The following is a 22,378-nucleotide window of genomic DNA, read 5'->3' as shown; positions in this document are numbered from 1 at the left end:
CCACAGCCTGTATCCATTTCCGTCAACCCCCTTCTCCACTCAGGAAGCTGCAAAATTGAGTTCATGTCCAGGGCTGGGAGAGACAAGGATCTGTTTTCTCAGAAAGGAAAATATACTGGAATTTGAGTCTAGACTCTAGGCCCATAGTGTGCACACAGCAGTGTACTGGTTAAATGTATAACAACCAGCTCTGCAAGGGGAAGAAACCCTTATTTGTAGTGTTTGCCAATCCCACTATGACCAATTTCAAGCTACCAACATGGTGCTACTGAATGCAGAGTTGGGAAGACATGCATAGAATCCACTTTCATTATCAGATAAAAGACGGCTCCAACACCCCACTGGGCCCACCTTCTCTTACTTTCTCCTCCCTCTTCCCCTCACCCCTCCTCCCCCAATTCACATTCCTCCAGGAATTTTTCATTATTCTGTTTGTGAGGATAGTAGCATCTGCCATGAGAGGAGAAAGTGCAATTGTTGCTATTGTTCTAATTAGAATGAGTTACCAGTGACCTCTCACCCTGGCCCAGCTGCCCATTCTCCTTGTGGCTCACAGGAGTACATAATGTGCATCAGCTTATCAGTGAGCTTTGTGCTCTCTTGAATCCCTTTCTCTATTACCACCACCCCCAAGAAGATAGTAAACAGCATAATTTGTTCCTCTTCTTCACAGGCAGCCCTAAGCACAAAGGTTCCATGTAAAGGGGAGTTACTGAGACACAAGAATGGATGTGGGTAGGAACATGCAACGATGAGACGCCCACACAAAAAGCACCAGATACACGTTCAGTTACATCTGAGATACACATAGAATCGAGATGAAGTGTCCATGGCTAAAAGCAATGAATGTTTACTCCAATTTGTAGACTATAAGTTCCTTCCTCAGATTCTAAGCTCCCTAAAGACAAGACAGAAACCACATCTCATTCATTATTGTAACCAACACCTCAGTAAATAAATTATTGAATAAGTGTGATGGTGGCCTCAGCTCCTGGCAACCTTCCCCTCAACTTCTGCAAAGGCAGCAAAGTCCTGAGCTCAAAGGGAAGGTTCAGCCAACAAAATACTATACCGGGAATGCTAAACATGGACATGTTAAAGTAGTTCAAATGTATGTGCTTCGTTCGTAACAGTGATAGACTTTCTCTAAAATGAGGCATAAATACTATTACATTAATATAACCAGTGGGTAGAAACAGAATTGATATTTCTTGGCTGAACATTATTTTTTGTATGTAGTACAACTTGGTATCTCCAAATTGATTAGGACTGACTGCAGTCAAAATAATCTGTGAGTTCTGTAGAACTTCTCCCTGTTGTAGATCTTACCCATCAGGAAGAGGAAAGGTAAAATAGGGCAGGTTATTACCTAGCAGCCATTTAACAGAGGAAGAAATGTACACAGATGGAGGGTAGTAAGGTTGCTTCATCCAGACACTTGCACTTGGTAGACAGACGATACCCAAGTTCGCATATTACAATTCCAGCCACCTGGCAGCGAGCCAGTGAAATCAGTCCCTCCGTCTGACAGGGTCACTAATTCTAACACGTCTCCATCTCTCCTCACATCCTGTGCTCCCACCATACCACTTCTAAGCCCTAGGGGATTTGTGCCTCTCCCATCCAGCCTGGCTGAAAGGTGGACAGTATATTTCCTTCCATGAGTCAACTGATAACAAAATTTCAGCTCCCAGACTTCTGCTAATAAACTAAATGAAAAGAAAGTCAAGAAAATAAAAACGGAGTTGAGTGAGCACAGATGAAAGTGGCTTCAACACTCTTCGGTAATGAGATTTTTAACACATGAGGGAGGAGTTCATTCCATGATTAGACCCTGTTAGCCAGTGCTTGCTCATATTGGATGAAAACCAGTGAATAATTAGGTGAACAACTTTTGTTCATCTGGTCCTCAGTCTGCCTTCTGAAACACAGGGTACATTTCATATCACAGGAAAAAACTATAATGTTCACCCTCAGTCTTTCTGGGTCAAATATCCAGTTTATTTAGTCATTCCAGACTATGAACCTGGCCAGCCCTTTCTGAAGTGCTACAGTTTGTGATTATTCCTCTATACTGAGACCAACAGAACCGAGCAACAATTTACAGGTGTAACAGGACACATGGAGGGTATAATGAAACTAGTCGCTCTCATTTTTACACACCTGCCAACATAGCCTGGGCTTACATTAGTTTCATTGGCAACCATGTTTCATAATCGCTTGTATTTATTTTAATTTATGTAGATATTTCCTTTTCAAGGAGGTGGAACATAACTCCCCATTCCCTAAAGTGTGGGTAATGCTTAGCGCCTCGCTTCCAAAGAATACAACATAGAAAGAGAAGGGAAAGTAACTTTACAGCCAAGAAACCTGGCAGATACTACCTCAGCCAGGGTTAAACGCCATCTGTGTTATGTCATGTTGACAGCATGTACCCTTGATAGGAAGTGCTGAGAACAGTGCTTTACTCCTGTAGTTTTCCCCAAAAATCCTATGACCCCAGTCTAACCATGAGAAAAACATTAGGCAAACCCAAATTGAGGGACGTTCTGCAATACAACTGACCAGCATCGGGAAGTGTCAAGGTCATCAAAAACATCTTCTTAGAGCCTAACTCATTGTAAGTGGTGTCCTGGATAGGATCCTGGAACAGAAAAAGGACATTAGGGGAAAACTAGTGAAATTCAAATAAAATATGAAGTTTAATTTAAAATGTATCAGTATTGGTTCATTAGTTATGACAAACATATGACTAACGTAAGATGTGAACAATAAGAAAAAATGGGTGAGGCATATACAAGAAGTCTTTGCACTAGCCTTGCAACTTTTCTGCAAACTTAAAACTATTCTAAAGTAAAAATTTTATTTAAAGAAAAAAAAATTCTATAGGAAAAGCAGAGGAACTTTAAGCATAGATGCTCAATTTTTATCCATTTTATCACCTCATGAAGAAATATTTTGGGAGCAATATTAGATGATTTGCTGTCTTTTTTCAGCTTTCAGTGCTCTGGAAAATAACTGGTTATGAGTTAAGTTATATGAGTTCAGCATAAACCCCAAACTGAGAAACTGACTGAGTCTTTACCATAATAGCACTGCAAGAATTGGTGGGTTTGGGGGTTTTATTTTTTTTGGATGATCTGTCTGATCTAGTCTGATGATTTTGAATAGGGCAAAAGAGAAATACATATTGTTCCCCACTCAACCCTATGTTGGCTACAATTCCTCTTTCTTGGAAAAAAAACATATTTTGACATCATAAAAGTGCTTTTGAATTATATTATTTCCTGCTGCATCTTTGTCCCACAGCAATGACAACTCTGGGAGTCAAGGATTGTGTGTGGATTGCTCAGCAGTGTACCTCCAAGCTCAATGAATTTTTTTGAATGAATAAATGATGAAAAAAGAATAAAATTTTCTATATACAAATGACATGATTTGTGCCCAAAACTGGGGGGATTTAACAGAACATTATATCTAAGTACCATCAAAAAGGTTTAAGATGGGGACTTCCCTGGTGGCGCAGTGGTTAAGAATCCACCTGCCTATGCAGGGGACGTGGGTTCGAGCCCGGTCTGCGAAGATCCCACATGCCACGGAGCAACTGATCCCGTGCGCCACAACTACTGAGCCTGCACTCTAGAGCCCTCGTGCCACCACTACTGAAGCCCGCGTGCCTAGAGCCTGAGCTCCGCAACAAGAGAAGCCACCACAATGAGAAGCCCTCGCACTGCAACAAAGAGTAGCCCCTGCTCGCTGCAACTAGAGAAAGCACGCATGCGGCAACGAAGACCCAACACAGCCAAAAATAAATAAATAAATAAATTTATAAATAAATAAAATAAAAAATAAAATTAACTGCTTTTCTGCTTGCTATTCCTTTTTTTAAATGAGGACTATAAAAATGAGAACATAAAACAAAATTTTAGGCCTTAATGCATAGAAAAATAATATATAGCTTGGTGATGGGATACATATATCAGAAGCCACACAGTACACTACATCAAGATTAAATATTACTTTTTAGGATAATACTGGCATTAGTTTTGGCACAGTTTTGAAGTCAAAATTATGTAGAAGATACCTGATAAAACTGGTTACAATTTTACTGCACTGATTGTTGTATTAAAAAATATGTTGTATTTGCATTTTAAGTGGTTTTTTCTTTAAAAAAAAAAAAAGGCTTTACAAAGATGCCTTCTAAATTAAAAATTATTGACAAAATACCCCAAAATATGGAAATGATAATTCAATAGCCATAAAACAATTACATATCAACAAAAATACAATCTTCATCAATATTAAAGAATTAGAAATAATTTTGATAAATGCTACAGGAAATATTCGAGCTCATAAATACTGACACAGGGTTAAATTTTCAAGTTGGTGTCATCTTGCTTGAGATATTTTCTGTGTTCTCTTAAATGTAAAACTCATGTTTTGTAAAATCCAGTCCTATAAGGTTAGAGAAGAAAAATTGTTAACATTTGTTCTAATATGAACTCTTAAGATTCCCTCCCTTTAAACAACCCTATTGAAACAATTAATTTCAAAAGCCTAAATACATGTGGATGTTTAAAATTTTTTTCAACAAATGTAATATGAATAATTACATGGCTAAATGGCTTTCTTATGAACTACTCATGGGGAAAAAATAAGATGATAATCTAATGATCTACAAAAATATATCATTCCAAGATGATTTAGAATCTAGTATTTGCACATCAGACCTCCTCTGGTTTCTAAATAATATAAAATCAGTAAAAATGAAAATCAAAGCTGATCATATTAGGAAAAAATATGGCAAATTTGTTAGCTTATTAGATAAACTTTAAAAATCAGAAAGATTAAATATTGAATTTTTAAGAAAACTAAACTGCTATTCTCTTAAGTACACATTTAAATTACCTCCTGTTATCTTCTGTGGAAAATTATACTTGGGAGGCATCACCTGTCTTCTGCCCATTCCATGGGATCTTGAAAGCAAGCAGTCTACATACATGTCCCAGAAATCCTGAGCTATGCTTAAGAAGACATTATAATGTCTAGGCTGCTGGGATTTTTGCAGGAACAACATGAAATTCCAGAAAGAATCCACAGTGTGCTCTATCTTGATTTCCTTGAGATCTATCAGTGTCAAGGAGCAAGCATTCCAGCACTGGAGATCAATGTCTTCCATGATCCCTGGGCTGTTGCTGGCAAGCACCCCCTTTTGAAATTCAAAATCCGCGTTAATCAGATTCATCAGCATCATGCAGCCCAGAGGTAGGTAGAACCATCTTCTTGTGGCAAAATTCATATTCTATACAGAAAAAAAAAATGAAGATATATTTTTAACTTAAAATTATTCAATTACTTGATGATCTGTTTAAACCTAAAAAGTTATAACTACTTATGTATTTGGTTTTTATCAAACCTAAAAAATTATAAATACTTATGTATTTGGTTTTGATCAAGTCAAATTTGCCTACTAGGTATTTATTGGTTTTCCTCTAAGTTGCTGACTCTCAGACTTTCCTTCGAAAGGATATAACAACAGCTTTACCAACATTCTGATAAACAGTCTTCAGGAGCCACTGAAATTCAACACATGTTTATGAAGTTGTGATACATTCATTTCATCAAAGACCTTTGGAGCCGAAAGAAACTCTAAAACGCATGTGTTCCAACCTTCTGCTTTTACAGATTAGAAAAATTCTCAGTGATATGATTCAGCAAGTTCTCAGGTCTCCTGTCTCTCTATCCAAGACTCCTACCACAATACATTTCAACCAAGAAGATCAAAATGCAGCCCTTTCTACAGGTAACCATAAAAAATGGTGTGTGTGGTTTTCTTTAAATTGACGCTTTCCAATCTATCAAGTGTTGGATGCTCAAGCACCATTTTAGGTTTCAAAGTTACTGATGAAATTTATTCATTGAAAAAATATTTGTTACGTACTGATATCTGGTGGATCCCTGACTTTTCTCAGGTTGTTCAGGAGCTGGTTAGAGAAGATTAACATACATACACAAAGGAGCACGAAGACAAGAAAAGTGATATAAGCCAATATGACATGGTGCAGCACCAATAACATTCAGCAAAATCTAGGTATTTTCTCACGATTCTTTGCACAAGTTTCCCTGAAAACTGATTGCTCAGTAAATCGGCCTGAAGCCTATAGGTGAAGTCAAGGTCTAAATTCGCTTTGAATGGCCCTACCATTCCAGGCTGGAATTGGAAATGTCCCTGACACAACCTTGACAGCCAGGTCGGAGGAGTGGAGCGGCGAGGACAGATCCGGAAGACAGTACTCACCTTCTTCCCCGTAAACCACTGTCCTCCACTCCCCCCTAACCACCGCCCCCCCCCCCCGAAAAAAGAAGTTAGGTTAAAGAGACAAACTCAACGAAACAAATTTAAACTTAGGTTAGTCGGGTCGTTTCACGTTGTGGAAAATTGTGCAGGTTTCCCAAACAGAGCTGACAGTGGCCAGTTTATAATACAAAGGACTGAGTGGGACCAGAGAATTTTATTCCTCAAGAATTTCAGGTTACCCTCCGGATCAGTGCTCTCCTGCCGGGTCGGGTCACCTGGACGCAGACAGGGAGCCCGCGGGGAATTGTACCTCTCTTAGGCGGCTGAGGCGAGCGTCCGGGTGCGATGTCGTGCGTGCGCTGCGCTCCCTCGAGGGATGAGGGCGGCTCTTGACTGGAAGGGACAAGAGGTCTCTGAGACTCCCACCCCCTGACCAGCCGAACCCACCACTACAGGCTGGTGACAGGTGGAAGCGGTGCTCTGCGACCTGCCGCCAGCGCACCCCGGACGCCCTGAACTCGACCTAGGGAACCGTCTCGGCCGCACCGCGCTCCGGAGCCAAGCGGCTCAGCTCCCCGGGAGCTGCGCTGCGGAATCTGCTGCAGCCGCTGGGGGCTCGAAGTCAGCCCTGCAGCCCGAACCACGCTCCCCTTCTAGAGACTGAGTGAGGGGGCAGAGTGTGTGGCCGCTCTCAAGGCCCCGCCCTCACCTTGCCCACCTCCCCAGTCCCGAGACTCAGGAACAAGGACAGTGTGAAAAAGAGTAAAGTCACAAGAGTATCTCACTAATGATGATAGATGAAAGATCCTAAACAAAATATTATCAAACCAAATTCAGCAGGATTTAGGAAAATACACATCCGTATCAAGCTGGGATTATTCCAGGGATGCAAAGATCAACATATGAAAATCAATTAGTGGATTCACCACAAAAACAAACTGAAGAGAGAAACCACTTGATTAAATGCAACACCCATTCAAGATAAAAAACAATAAAAAACCTCTTAGTAAACTAAGAATAGAAGTGAATTTCCTTAACCTCTCAAATGTTATCCACCAAAACCCTACAGCAAGCATCTTTCTATGGTAAATCATTAAAAGTATTCTCTTTTAGAGTCAGGTACCAAAATGTTCATTGCAGCTCTATTTAGAATAGCCAGGACATGGAAGCAACCTAAGTGTTCATCAACAGATGAATGGATAAAGAAGATGTGGCACATATATACAATGGAATACTACTCGGCCATAAAAAGAAATGAAACTGAGTTATTTGTAGCTAGGTGGATGGACCTAGAGACTGTCATACAGAGTGAAGTAAGTCAGAAAGAGAAAAACAAATACCGTATGTTAACACATATATATGGAATCTAAAAAAAAAAAAAGGTGCTGAAGAACCTAGGGGCAAGACGGGAATAAAGACACAGACCTACCAAAGAATGGACTTGAGGATATGGGGAGGCGGAAGGGTAAGCTGTGACAAAGTGAGAGAGTGGCATGGACATATATACACTACCAAACGTAAAATAGAGAGCTAGTGGGAAGCAGCCACATAGCACAGGGAGATCAGCTCTGTGCTTTGTGACCACCTGGAGTGGTGGGATAGGGAGGGTGGGAGGGAGGGAGATGCAAGAGGGAAGAGATATGGGGACATATGTATATGTATAACTGATTCACTTTGTTGTAAAGCAGAAACTAACACACCATTGTAAAAGCAATTATACTCCAATAAAGATGTTAAAAATAAATAAATAAATAAAAGTATTCTCTTTTAAATTAATAACAAGACAAGGATTATCTTTGTTAACATTCAAAACAATACCCTCAAAGAAAGGTTAAAAAAAAAAAGGAGGGAAGATAAGGATTAGAAAGGAAGAAACAGAACTTTTCAGTCTAATGGGGAGGCAGCAAAGCTATTGGTTTAGCATGGAGCTTAGAGATCAACTGCCTGGATTTAAATCCCACCTTCCAGGTTCAAATGAAAATTTTTGACTTTGGGCAGTTACTTAATCTCTTTGTGACTTAGTTTCCTTATCGGTAAAATGGGGATTAAAAAATAAACCTGGGGCTTCCCTGGTGCACAGTGGTTGAGAGTCCGCCTGCCAATGCAGGGGACACAGGTTCATGCCCTAGTCTGGGAAGATCCCACATACCGCGGAGCGGCTAGGTCCGTGAGCCATGGCCACTGAGCCTGCGCGTCCGGAGCCTGTGCTCCGCAATGGGAGAGGCCACAACAGTGAGAGGCCCGCGTACCGCAAAATAAATAAATAAATAATAAATAAACCTGTTTCATAGGGATGTTGAGATAATTAAATAAATATTTGTGAAGTGTATGGAATAGTGCCTACACATAGTAAGAATGCTATGTATGTGTTTGTTTTTGTAAATAAATTATATCCACAAACTATTTTACAAGAGTTTTGTAAGGTTTTGTAAGGTGTCTGAATATAAGCTCAATCTAAAATATCCACTGCATCTCTATACCTGAGAAACAAACAATATAAATTAGAAAAGAGATGTTATTTATAATAAGAAAAAAATATAAGATATCTAGAAATAAATGCAACGAGAACATTAAATCCTTTATGGAGAATTTTTTTCTTGAAAGGCATTAAAAAAATTTCAACAAAAAGAATGCTAATATGTGGTCTAAAGATATCTATCTTCCCAAAATAATACACAAATTTTCAACCAAATTCATATCAGGGTTAATGAAAAGTTATTCTAAAAGGTATATGGTAGAGAAAAGATCCAAAATAGCTAAGCTTTTCCTAAAGAACAACAATAAGGAAAGGGGACTCACTGGTGATTAAACAGGATGTCATTGGCTCAGGAAAAGAGAAATTAACCCACTGAGTAGATTAGAGAGCCTAAAAACAGACGTATACATTTATAGACTTATATGTGACAGAACCAGCATTGCAGATCTGTAAGGCAACAGTGTCTTTTTCACTAACTGAGGCTAAGACGATTGGTTATCCATACAGAGAAAAAAAAAAAAAAAGTGGATTCCTGGGAATCCCCTGGAGGTCCAGTGGTTAGGACTCTGCTTTCACTGCGAAGGGCTCAGATTCGATCCCTGGTTGGGGAACGATGATCCTGAAAGTCCTGCAGTGTGGCCAAAAAAAAGTAGATTCCTACCTCATACAATCGCAAAAATCAATCCCAAGTAGATTAAGAATTTCAATGTGAAAAGCAAAGCATTGTAACTTTAAGAAGAAATTCAGAATATCTTTCTGATCTTGAGGTTGGCAAGCATTATACAAAATACAAGTAGTGCTAAGCATAAAAGAAAAATTAATACATTTGACTACATTAAAATTAAATCTGTTAATCACAAGACACCATAAATAAAGATAAAAGATAAGTATAATCTGGGAGAAGACTTTTACAGCACATATAACCACAAATGGATTAGAATTAGGATCTAAGATATAAGAATCTTCCAAGGAATCAACAAGAAAAAGACAAATACCACAACAGAAAACTAGGCAAAAGGCTTAGAGGGCCATTTCATAAATAAGGAAACATAAATAATGAATGATTGAATAAGTATATTCATAACCTCATTGCAAGCAAGGAAGTTCAAATAGTGAAAGACCATAATAAGATATGAACTCACACCCATCAGGTCGTCAAAAATTAAGAAGTCTAGCAAAATCAAGTGTTGGTGAGCATATGAAGGGTATTAGTCAGGGTTATCTAGAGAAACATGGGCTAAATAAACAGAGAGATGACAGAGAGAGAGAGAGAGACAGACAGAGAGAGAGAGACTGATTTAGTATAAGGAATTAGCTCACATGATTATGGAGGCTGGGAAGTCCCATGATCAGCTGTCTGCAAGCTCGTGACCCAGGAAATCTGGTGGTGTAGTTCCAGTCTAAGTCCAAAGGCCTGAGAACCAGGAGAGCCAATGATGTAAATCATAGTCCAAGTTAAAGAGAAGACCAACGTCCCAGATCAACAGTCAGGCAGAGAGAGCAAGGGAGGGCCATCTTCGTTCAGTCTGCTAATTCAAATGTTAATCTCATCCAAAAGTACCATCACAGACATACCCAGAAATACTATTTAACCAAATATCTGGGCACTCCATGGCCCAGTCAAGGTGACATATATACTTAACCATCACATGAAACAACAGGGACTCTTCTTACACAGTGCTAGGAAGAGTGTAAATTAGTTCAATTAGTCTAGAGCACAAATTGGCACTATCTTGTGAGTCCGAACAAGCACACAATCTACAATAAATCTTTTTACTCCCAGGAAAGATCTTGAAGAAACTCTTGTACATGGGCACCAAGAGACATACACTATAATGGAATGTTCATAGTAGCACTCTTCATAAAAGCCAGAAACATGGAAACAATCATAATGACCTAATGGTTAACAGGAGAATAGATAAATTAACCATGGTACATTCACAAAATGGGATGTAATTCGGCAGTGAAAATGAATAGACTGCAGCTATATGCATTATAGATGAAAAAAGCAAATTGCAGAAGATACCATCTTTATAAATTTCAAAGACAAGCAAAATGAAACCACATGTTCTCTATAAATACATATATATGATAATGTAATTTTAATGGTAAGGAAGTGATTAACACAAAATTCAGGAGAGTGGTTACGTTTGAGGGAATGAGATGTAGAAGAACGCACAGAGAGCTTCTATGGATGGTAAATTTACTAGTCTTTATGATTACAGTTGCCAACAAATATGTGTTAGGTATATTCTTTTCTACTGTCAAATAATGCATGTCAAAACTTCTAGGATAGTGACAAGACATATTTCAAATACATAAAGACAAAGCTTGGTGACTGGTCATATTGATATGAGATGGAAAGAAAAGAGAACTAACATTTTTGGCATGCATCCTTATGGGGGTGACAGTGACAATATGAAAAATGGAAAGGAAGATTAGTGGGGAGGATAAATTTGATTCAGGATGTGTTGCATTAGATTTGATTCTGGATCTTCTGAAGTATCTAAAATTTAGCTAGAAATTTAAGTTGAAAGGTCTCTGTTTTAATAGAAAATTACTTTTGCTATGAGAGTATACATTGATAAAAGAAAGTTGAGATGAAGATGGAAGACTATGTCCAAATTTAGGGGTCCATGAACTTCAGATAGAATCAGTGAAGGAAGAAGAGATAGAACAATCAGCCTATACAAGCTCCAGGGTGGTATGATGTCACAGAACTAAAGGGAGGATGCTATGGTCTGAATGTTTGTGTCCTCCAAAAAATTTATATGTTGAAATTCTAATCCCCAAAGGTGATGGTATTAGGAGGTAGAGCCTGTGGGAAGTGTTTAAGTCATGCAGGTGGAACCCTCCTGAATGCGATCAGTGCTTTATAAAGGAGGTTCCAGAGGGATCCCCAGACCCTTTTACCAGGTGAGGACACAGCAAGAAGTAGGTAGTCTGCAATCCAGAAAAGGGCCTTCACTAAAACCCAGCCATGCAGGCACCCTGATCTTGGACTTCTAGACTTTAGAACAGTGAAAAATAAATTTCTCTTGTTTATAAGCTACACAGTCTCTGGTATTTTGTTATGTTATCCTGAATGGACTAAGACCGAAGATACAGCTGAAGAATCAGAAGACTGCTATAGGTCAAACACTTGGAGAATTGGTCTTGAAATCATATTTTTCATTTGGCAAAAAGAAGGTGTAGTGGTGAAACTCAAAAGTACATAGTACCTTTAAAAATAGCCATGATAAATTCATGTGGAAGCTTTGATTTAACAGGTGGTTAAGGTCAAGTTAACTAATCCATCTAATTATCATTATATCTAAAAGAATCCCTAAGTAATAAGAACTATATTTTCCACGCTATGTACCATTTTTATTAAAATCATCTTCGAAGATGGTGGAGTAGAAGGACATGCTCTCACTCCCTCTTGCGAGAGCACCAGAATCACAACTAACTGTTGAACAATCATTGACAGGAAGACACTGGAATTCACCAGAAAAGACACCACACATCCAAAGACAAAGGAGAGGCCACAATGAGACAGTACGAGGGGTGCAATCACAATAAAATCAAATCCCATAACTGCTGTGTGGGTGACTCACAAACTGGAGAACACTTATACCACAGAAATCCACCCACTGGAGTGAAGGTTCTGAGCCCCACGTCAAGCTTTGAAACCTGGGGGTCCGGAAATGGGAGGAGGAATTCCGAGAGAAACAGACTTTGAAGGTTACTGGGATTTGATTGCAGGACTTTGACAGGACTGGGGGAAACAGAGACTCTACTCTTGGGAGGGCACACACAAAGTAGTGTGTGCATCGGGACCCAGGGGAAGGAGCAGTGAACCCAGCGGAGACTGAACCAGACCTACCTGCTAGTGTTGGAGAATCTCCTGCAGAGGCGGGGGGAGGCTGTGGCTCACTGTGAGGACAAGGACACTGGCAGCAGAAATTCTGGGAAGTACTCCTTGGCATGACCTCTCCCAGAGTCTGCCATTAGTCCCACAAAGAGCCTGCATAGGCTCCAGTGTTGGATCGCCTTGGGACAACCAACCAACCGGGAGGGAACCCAGTCCACCCATCAGCAGTCAAGCAGATTAAAGTTTTACTGAGCTCTGCCCACCAGAGCAAAAGCCAGCTCTACCCACCACCAGTCCCTTCCATCAGGAAACTTGCACAAGCCTCTTAGATAGCCTCATCCACCAGAGGGCAGACAGCAGAAGCAAGAACTACAATCCTGCAGCCTGTGGAACAAAAACCACATTCACAGATAGATAGACAAGATGAAAAGGCAGAGGGCTATGTACCAGATGAAAGTACAAGATAAAACCCCAGAAAAACAACTAAATGAAGTGGAGATAGGCAACCTTCTAGAAAAAGAATTCAGAATAATGATAGTGAAGATGATCCAGGACCTTGGAAAAAGAATGCAGATAAAGATCGAAAAGATGCAAGAAATGTATAACAAAGACCTAGAAGAATTAAAGAACAAACAAACAGAGATGAACAATACAATAACTGAAATGAAAACTATACTAGAAGGAATCAATAGCAAAATAACTGAAGTAGAAGAACAGATAAGGGACCTGGAAGACAGAATGGTGGAATTCACTGCTGCAGAACAGAATAAAGAAAAAAGAATGAAAAGAAATGAAGACAGCCTAAGAGACCTCTGGGACAACATGAAACACAACAACATTCGCATTATAGGGGTCCCAGAAGGAGAAGAGAGAGAGAAAGGACCTGAGAAAATATTTGAAGAGATTATAGTCGAAAACTTCCCTAACATGGGAAAGGAAACAGACACCCAAGTCCAGGGAGTACAGACAGTCCCATACAGGATAAACCAAAGGAGAAACATGCGGAGACACATAGTAATCAAATTGGCAAAAATTAAAGACACAGAAAAATTATTGAAAGCAACAAGGGAAAAACGACAAATAACATACAAGGGAACTCCCATAAGGTTAACAGCTGATTTCTCAGCAGAAACTGTACAAGCCACAAGGGAGTGGCAATGATATACTTAAAGTGATGAAAGGAAAGAACCTACAATCAAGATTACTCTACGGAGCAAGGATCTCATTCAGATTCGATGGAGAAGTCAAAAGCCTTACAGACAAGCAAAAGATAAGAGAATTCAGCACCACCAAACCAGCTCTACAACAAATGCTAAAGGCACTTTTCTAAGAGGGAAACACAAGAGAAGAAAAGGACCTACAAAAACAAACCCAAACCAATTAAGAAAATGGTAATAGGAACATACATCTCAATAGTTACCTAAAACGTGAATGGATTAAATGTTTCAACCAAAATGGAAAGGCTTGCTGAATGGATACAAAAACAAGACCCATATATATGCTGTCTACAAGAGACCCACTTCAGACCTAGGGACACATACAGACTGAAAGTGAGAGGATGGAAAAAGATATTCCATGTAAATGGAAATCAAAAGAAAGTTGGAGTAGCGATACTCATATAAGATAAAATAGACTTTAAAATAAAGAATGTTACAAGACACAAGGAAGAATACTACATAATGATCAAGGGATCAATCCAAGAAGAAGATAAAACAATTATAAATATATATTCACCCAACATAGGAGCACCTCAATACATAAGGCAACTGCTAACAGCTATAAAAGAGGAAATCGACAGTAACACAATAATAGTGGGGGACTTTAACACCTAACATACACCAATCGACAGATCATCCACACAGAAAATTCATAAGGAAACAGAAGCTTTAAATGACACAATAGACCAGATAGATTTAATTGATATTTATAGGACATCCCATCCTAAAATAGCAGATTACACTTTCTTCTCAAGTGTGCATGGAACATTCTAGAGGATAAACCACATCTTGGGTCACCAATCAAGTCTCAGTAAATTTAAGAAAATTGAAATTATATCAAGCATCTTTTCTGACCACAATGCTATGAGATTAGAAATCCAGGATTAGATTAGAAGTCCAGGACCAGATGGCTTCACAGGTGAAGTCTATCAAACATTTAGAGAATAGCTAACACCCATCTTTCTCAAACTCTTACAAAAAATTGCAGAGGAAGGAACACTCCCAAACTCATTCTATGAGGCCACCATCACCCTGATACCAAAACCAGACAAAGATACTACAAAAAAAGAAATTACAGACCAATATCACTGATGAATATAGATGCAAAACTCCTCAACAAAATACTAGCAAACAGAATCGAACAACGCATTAAAAGGATCATACACCATGATCAAGTGGGATTTATCCCAGGGATGCAAGGATTCTTCAATATACGCAAATCAATCAATGTGATACACCATATTAACAAATTGAAGAATAGAAACCATATGATCATCTCAATAGATGCAGAAAAAGCTTTTGACAATATTCAACACCGATTTATGATAAAAAAAACTCCAGAAAGTGGGCATAGAGGGAACCTACCTCAACACAATAAAGGCCATATACAACAAACCCACAGCAAACATCATTCTCAGTGGTGAAAAACTGAAAGCTTTTCCTCTAAGATCAGGAACAAGACAAGGATGTCCACTCTCACCACTATTATTCAACATAGTTTTGGAAGTCCTAACCACAGCAAACAGAGAAGAAAAAGAAAGAAAAGGAATCCAAATTGGAAAAGAAGTAAAACTGTCACTGTTTGTAGATGACATGATACTATACATAGAGAATACTAAAGATGCCACCAGAAAACTACTAGAGCTAATCAATGTATTTGGTAAAGTTGCAGGACACAAAATTAATTCACAGAAATCTCTTGCATTCCTATATACTAATGATGAAAAATCTGAAAGAGAAATACTCCCATTTACCATTGCAACAAAAAGAATAAAAAACCTAGAAATAAACCTACCTAGGGAGACAAAAGACCTGTATACAGAAAACTATAAGACAATGATGAAAGAAATTAAAGAGGATACAAACAGATGGAGAGATATACCATGTTCTTGGATTGGAAGAATCAATATTGTGAAAATGACTATACTCCCCAAAGTAATCTACAGATTCAATGCAATCCCTATCAAATTACCAGTGGCATTTTTTACAGAACCAGAACAAAAAATCTTAAAATTTATATGGAGACACAAAAGACCCCGAATAGCCAAAGCAGTCTTGAAAGAAAACAACGGAGCTGGAGGAATCAGAGTCCCTGACTTCAGACTGTACTACAAAGCTACAGTAATCAAGACAATATGGTACTGGCACAAAAACAGACACATAGATCAATGGAAAAAGATAGAAAGCTCAGAGATAAACCCACGCCCCTATGGTCAACTAATCTATGACAAAGGAGGCAAGGATATAAAATGCAGAAAAGACAGTCTCTTCAATAAGTGGTGCTGGGAAAACTGGACAGCTACATGTAAAAGAATGAAATTACAACACTCCCTAACACCATACACAAAAATAAACTGAAAATGGATTTGAGACCTAAATGTAAGACCGGACACTATAAAACCCTTAGGGGAAAACATAGGAAGAACACTCTTTGACATAAATCACAGCAAGATTTTTTTGATCCACCTCCTAGAGTAATGGAAATAAAAACAAAAATAAACAAATGCGACCTAATGAAACTTCAAAGCTTTTGCACAGCAAAGGAAACCATAAACCAAGACGAAAAGACACTTCTCAGAATGGGAGAAAATATTTGTAAATGAATCAATGAAGAAAAGATTAGTCTCCAAAATATATAAACAGCTCATACAGCTCAATAGTAAAAAAAACAAACAACCCAATCCAAAAATGGGCGGAAGACCTAAATAGACATTTCTCCAAAGAAGACATACAGATGGCCAAGAGGAACATGAAAAGCTGCTCAACATCACTAATTATTAGAGAAATGCAAATCAAAACTACAATGAGGTATCACCTCACACCAGTTAGAATGGGCATCATCAGAAAATCTATAAACAACAAATGCTGGAGAGGGTGTGGTGAAAAGGTAACCCTCCTGCACTGTTGGTGGGAATGTAAATTGATACAGCCACTATGGAGAACAGTATGGAGGTTCCTTAAAAAATTAAAAATAGAATTACCATATGACCCAGCAATGCCACTACTGGGAACATACCCAGAGAAAATCATTATTCAAAAAGACACATGCACCCTAATGTTCATTGCAGCATTATTTCCAATAGTCAGGTTATGGAAGCAACCTAAATGCCCATCAACAGACGAATGAATAAAGAAATGTGGTACATATAGACAATGGAATATTACGCAGCCATAAAAAGGAACAAAATTGGGTCATTTGTAGAGATGTGGATGGATCTAGAGACTGTCATACAGAGTGAAGTAAGTCAGAAAGAGAAAAACAAGTATCGTATCTTAATGTATATATGTGGAACCTAGAAAAATGGTACAGATGAACCGGTTTGCAGGGCAGAAATTGAGACACAGATGTAGAGAACAAACGTCTGGACACCAAGGGGGGAAAGTGGCGGGGCTGTGGGTGGTGGTGTGATGATTTGGGAGATTGGGATTGACATGTATACACTGATGTGTATAAAATGGATGACCAATAAGTATTTTTAAAAATAAATAAATAAAATCATCTTCACCAGCAGCAACATATTCATCACCACCCTATCATGATCCTTCTATTCCCAGCATATTCCCATTGTCCCCAGATTTCATCTCTGAATTATATCATATCTCTCCTTTTCTCTCTGTCAATTTAGGCACTGATCCCACTTCTAAGTCCCTTCCATTTAATTCAGCCTTTCTTCTGCAATTAGGTATTCATTTTCACTACAATATTTGGCATCTATCACTACATTGGTTGTCTTTTTTTTTCTTTCTATGGGAACATGTAATCTTCCCTACTAGTTTATAATAATACTATCTTTACTTCCTGTTCTTCTAGTGACTGGCATATGACACAATCAGCACTCAATAAATATCTTTAGCTGATTTCTACTTCATATCCATGATATTCCCTCCACTTAGGGAGTTTTGTCAGCTTTACACAAGGCAAACCCAAGTCTTTCAGAACTCTAGTGCTCCCTGTGAAGACTTCCTGGGTTAGTCAGGCCAGTGGCCTATTCATTTGCCCCCATTCTTCCTACCTTCCAATCACTTAGCTGAAGTTCTGTCACACTTTTGTTTATCCCATTTCTTTTCTTTTTTTTTTATTTTTTAACATCTTTATTGGAGTATAATTGCTTTACAATGGTGTGTTAGTTTCTGCTGTATAACAAAGTGAATCAGCTATAAGTATACATATAACCCCTTATCTCCTCCCTCTTGTATCTCCCTCCCACCCTCCCTAACCCACCCCTCTAGGTGGTCACAAAGCACAGAGCTGATTTCCCTGTGCTATGCGGCTGCTTCCCACTAGCTATCTATTTATCCCATTTCTTCTTTATACAGCTTGTTTCTCCAGGAAATACTGCCATAATCACACCCTCAGAGAATTCAGAAGAGCACTCCACAGACAGCAAGGACATGTTGACTAATGCTGAATACCCACAAAAAGAATAATTTTTCAATTCACTGACTTTCTGACTCATTATAATGAAAGACATTAATTTAAAAAATCTATGATTGCAATTGCCTCTAGTAATCCTTAATAACAATGTATTTATCAAAGTGTGATTCAATGACCTTGGGGAGAAAGAGGGCAGGAAATGAAGTTGAAACAAACAAGTACCCTGCAGAGAAAACAAGCACTAGTTGACTGCTGAGTAATTGAAGGGAAAGTAGACATTATATTTTTCAGGAACACAGGAGACAAAGAAGCACAAAATAGTGACTCTGAGACAGGAGAAAAAGTGTTCAAGAGAGAAGTCGAAAAAATATCATATAATCCTTACCCCTGACAAAAAAGACCATTAACAGAAATAGTTTGTTGTCATCATTTAAGAAGAACAAGAAATAAAAAGTTTAGCTTAGGTTTGTTTACCTTTAGTTTAGCTGAAACATAGCATATGTATAAACATTATGTATTCCAGAATCCTTACTTTACCTCTTTGCATTATTTTTTAGTGGTTGCTTTAAGGATCACAATATATATACTTTTAACAGCCTACTTAGGGTTAATATTGAATCAATTCACGTCAAATACAGAAATCTTGCAAGGTAGGAGTTCATTTACTCACCCTTGCCTGTTTTTGCTAAAGTTGTCAAATGTATAACATCTACATACATTAAAACTCTATGATACAATGTTATAATTTCCAGTGCTCTCATTCCCCCCACAGTCAAGATCTGAATTTTCATCTGTTTTTATTTCTCTTTAGTGTGTAGAACTTCCTTAGTATTTTTTTCTTTTTTTTTTTTTTTGCGGTACGCGGGCCTCTCACTGTTGTGGCCTCTCCCATTGCGGAGCACAGGCTCCGGATGCGCAGGCTCAGCGGCCATGGCTCACGGGCCCAGCCGCTCCGTGGCATGTGGGATCTTCCCAGACTGGGGCATGAACCCATGTCCCCTGCATCAGCAGGCGGACTCTCAACCACTGTGCCACCAGGGAAGCCCCTTAGTATTTCTTATAGTACATGCCCACTGTCAATATATCCTTTTAGCTTTCTTTTTCTGAAAATGCATTTCATTCTTGGAAGATCATTTTCACTGGATGTAGAATTCTGATTTGATGTGGGCTTGTTCTCCCTTCCCCTCCAGCACTTTGAAGATGTTGTTCCACTGTGTTCTGGTCGTCAATAATGCAAATCATAGTTCCCTCGTATGCAAATTGTCATTTTTCTCCAACAGCTTTCAAAACACCTTTAGTTTTCTCAAATTTGATGATAATGTGCCTAGGTGTGTGCAATGCAATTCTGATGTTAACCAGCTAGAATTAGGTCAAATTTCAGAAGTTAGGAGCATAATTCTACCCTCACTTCAGAAGCCAGATGTAAATTCCAGAGTTCTCAGGTCACCATTCTTCTGATCAACTGGCTACAAATTCAGGGGTTCCAAGTACTCCCTGAAGTATTATAATTCACTAGAATGACTCACAGAACTCAGGAAAGTACTACATTTATAATTATAGTTTTATTATAAAGAATGTAAATCAGGAGCAGCTAAGTGAAAAGACCCATAGAGTGAGGTCTGGGGGTCCCACACACAAAGCTTTTGTGTCCTCAGAATGCCTCAACTTCCAGGCACATTAAGGTATAAATACCAATCAGGCTCTCTCACCTCAGTGCCCAGAGTTTTTACTGGAGTTTCATTACATAGACTTTGTTGATTGAATCATTGGCCATGTGCTTGAACTCAATCTCCAGCCAATTCTGCCCTCTTCAGAGGCTGGGCTCATATCACAGGACTAAAAAGCCCCAACCCTGTAATTACCTGGTTGGTCTTTCTGGTGTGGCTAGCCCCCATTTTGACTCATCTCATTAGCATAAACTCAGGTGTGGGTCTAGAGGCTCACCATGAGTAACAAAGACATTTCTATCACTCCAAGAAATTCCAGAGATTTAGAGTTATTTCCCAGGAACTAGGGACAAAGACCAGCCAAATTCTTTATTATACAACAGTGTGGTTTTCTTTGTTTTTATCTCATTTAAGGTTTGTTAAGCTTCTTGAAAATGTACAGTTACATCTTTCACCAAATTTGGAAAATATTCAGCCATGTTTTCCTTAGATATTATTTCTGCCCATTATTCCTTTCTCTCATCTCCTTCTGGGACTCTAGTTACACATTCTTAGAGCTTTCAATATGGTCCCTGAGGCTTGTTCATTTTTACTTCAATATTTTTTCTCTGTGTTCTTCAGGTTAGATAATTTCTATTAATTAATTAATTTTTCCTTTTTTTGGCCTCACTGTGCAGCATACGGGATCTTAGTTCTCCGACCAGGGATCGAACTCTTGCCCCCTGCATTGGAAGCGTGGAGTCCTAACCACTGGACTGCCAGGGAAGTCCCAATAATTTCTATTAATATATCTTCAGCTTTGCTGACTCTTTCTTCGTTTGCATTCTGCTGTTAAATACATCTGGTAAGTTTTTATTTCAGATAGTACATTTTTTAGTTCTGGAATTTCCATTTGTATCTTTTTTATAGTTTCTCTTTCCCTGTTAAATATCCTATATTTCATTCATAATGCACATATTTTCTTTTACATCCTTGAATATGTTTTATAGCAGGGGTCCCCAACCCCCAGGCCATGGACCGCTACTGGTCCGTGGCCTGTTAGGAACCGGGTTGCACAGCAGGAGGTGAGCGGTGGGTGAGTGAGCGAAGCTACATCTGTATTTATAGCCACTCCCCATCACTCGCATTACCACTTGAGCTCCACCTCCTGTCAGATCAGCAGCTGCATTAGATTCTCATAGGAGTGTGATCCTACTGTGAACTGTGCATGTGAGAGATCTAGGTCGCGCAATCCTTATGAGAATCTAATGCCTGATGATCTGAGGTGGAACTGAGGTGGTGAGGCTAGCTAGTGCTGGGGAGCGGCTGCAAACACACATTATCATTAGCAGAGAGGTTTGACTGCAGAGAGACCATAATAAATCAATTGCTTGCAGACTCATATCAAAACCCTATCAGTGAGTGGCAAGTGACAATTAAGCTACATCTGGAGGCAGTCTTTAAGTCAGAATCTGACACTTATTTTAGTCCATGCAGGGCCCGCCCATTATTTTATTTATCACTTCCATCTGTGCATCTTTCCCCACACTGTGCACTTGTCTCACTCACAGTTTTGGTAAGCCCATAAGTTAACCCTACCCAAAATGAGTAAAAAAACAAACATCTCTGGAGAGCTTCTTTGAAAAGGGGGAAAGACCCAGTGATGAGATAGAAGACTCTAAGACTGCCAACAAAAAGAAAGCTGCATTTAAAAGAAAATACCAAGAGTCCTACTTAAATTATGGGTTCATTGCAACAGGTGATTCACATTCTCCAAGCCTGCTTTGTATAATATGTGGCAACCAGCTATCCAACGAAGACATGAAACCTTCAAAACTGCTTTGCCACATGGAGACCAAGCACCCTGCATTAAAAGACAAGCCTTTGGAGTTTTTCAAAAGAAAAAAACGTGCACACAAAGAACAGAAGCAATTATTGAAGGCCACCACTTCATCAAATGCGTCTGCCCTGAGAGCATCATTCTTAGTGGCTAACTGCATTGCTAAAGCTAAGAAGCCCTTCACTACTGGTGAAGAGTTGATCCTGCCTGCTGCTAAGGACAACTTTTAGGAGAGGCTGCAGTTCAAAAGGTGGCACATGTTCCTCTTTCAGCTAGCACCATAACTAGACGAATTGATGAAATAGCAGAGGATATTGAGACACAATTGTTAGAGAGGATTAATGAGTCACCGTGGTATGCAGTCCAGGTTGACGAGTCTACCAATGTTGACAACAAGGCAACAATGCTTGTATCTGTGTGATATATTTTTCAGGAGGCTGTGCAGGAGGATATGTTATGTGCACTTTTGTTGCCAAGCAACACCACAGCTGCAGAACTATTCAAGTCTTTGAATGATTACATATCAGGAAAACTGAATTGGTCATTTTGTGTTGGTATATGCACGAACGGAGCGGCTGCCATGACTGGACGGTTTTCTGGTTTCACTACTTGGATCAAAGAGGTTGCTTCTGAACGTGAGTCTATGCACTGTGTCATCCATAGAGAAATGCTG

General features: G+C 39.1%; 1 protein-coding gene across 4 annotated transcripts in view; it reads right to left on the bottom strand.

Moving 5' to 3' along the window:
* Positions 1-22,378, bottom strand: part of FAM237B (family with sequence similarity 237 member B) — a gene marked incomplete at its 3' end in the record, with an annotated part of 111,636 nt that overhangs the window by 64,162 nt on the left and 25,096 nt on the right. For 2 of the 4 annotated variants that reach the window (XM_079931437.1, XM_079931436.1), the window contains exons 3-5: positions 4,909-5,302; positions 4,365-4,455; positions 2,566-2,644 (exon numbers count right to left, since the gene is read on the bottom strand). In XM_079931437.1, coding sequence (XP_079787563.1) covers positions 4,421-4,455; positions 4,909-5,299 — 426 coding nt within the window. In that variant the 5' untranslated portion in view covers positions 5,300-5,302. Of the gene's footprint in view, positions 1-2,565; positions 2,645-4,364; positions 4,456-4,879; positions 5,303-6,608; positions 6,681-22,378 lie in introns of those variants that run through there. The other 2 variants (XM_079931438.1, XM_079931439.1) reach the window with 2 other exon arrangements.

Source organism: Stenella coeruleoalba (genome assembly GCF_951394435.1).
Source record: "Stenella coeruleoalba genome assembly, chromosome: 9".
NCBI classification, from domain to species: Eukaryota; Metazoa; Chordata; class Mammalia; order Artiodactyla; family Delphinidae; genus Stenella; species Stenella coeruleoalba.
The sequence above is the reverse complement of the archived record's forward strand: the minus strand, read 5'-3'. Positions and strand labels throughout refer to the sequence as shown.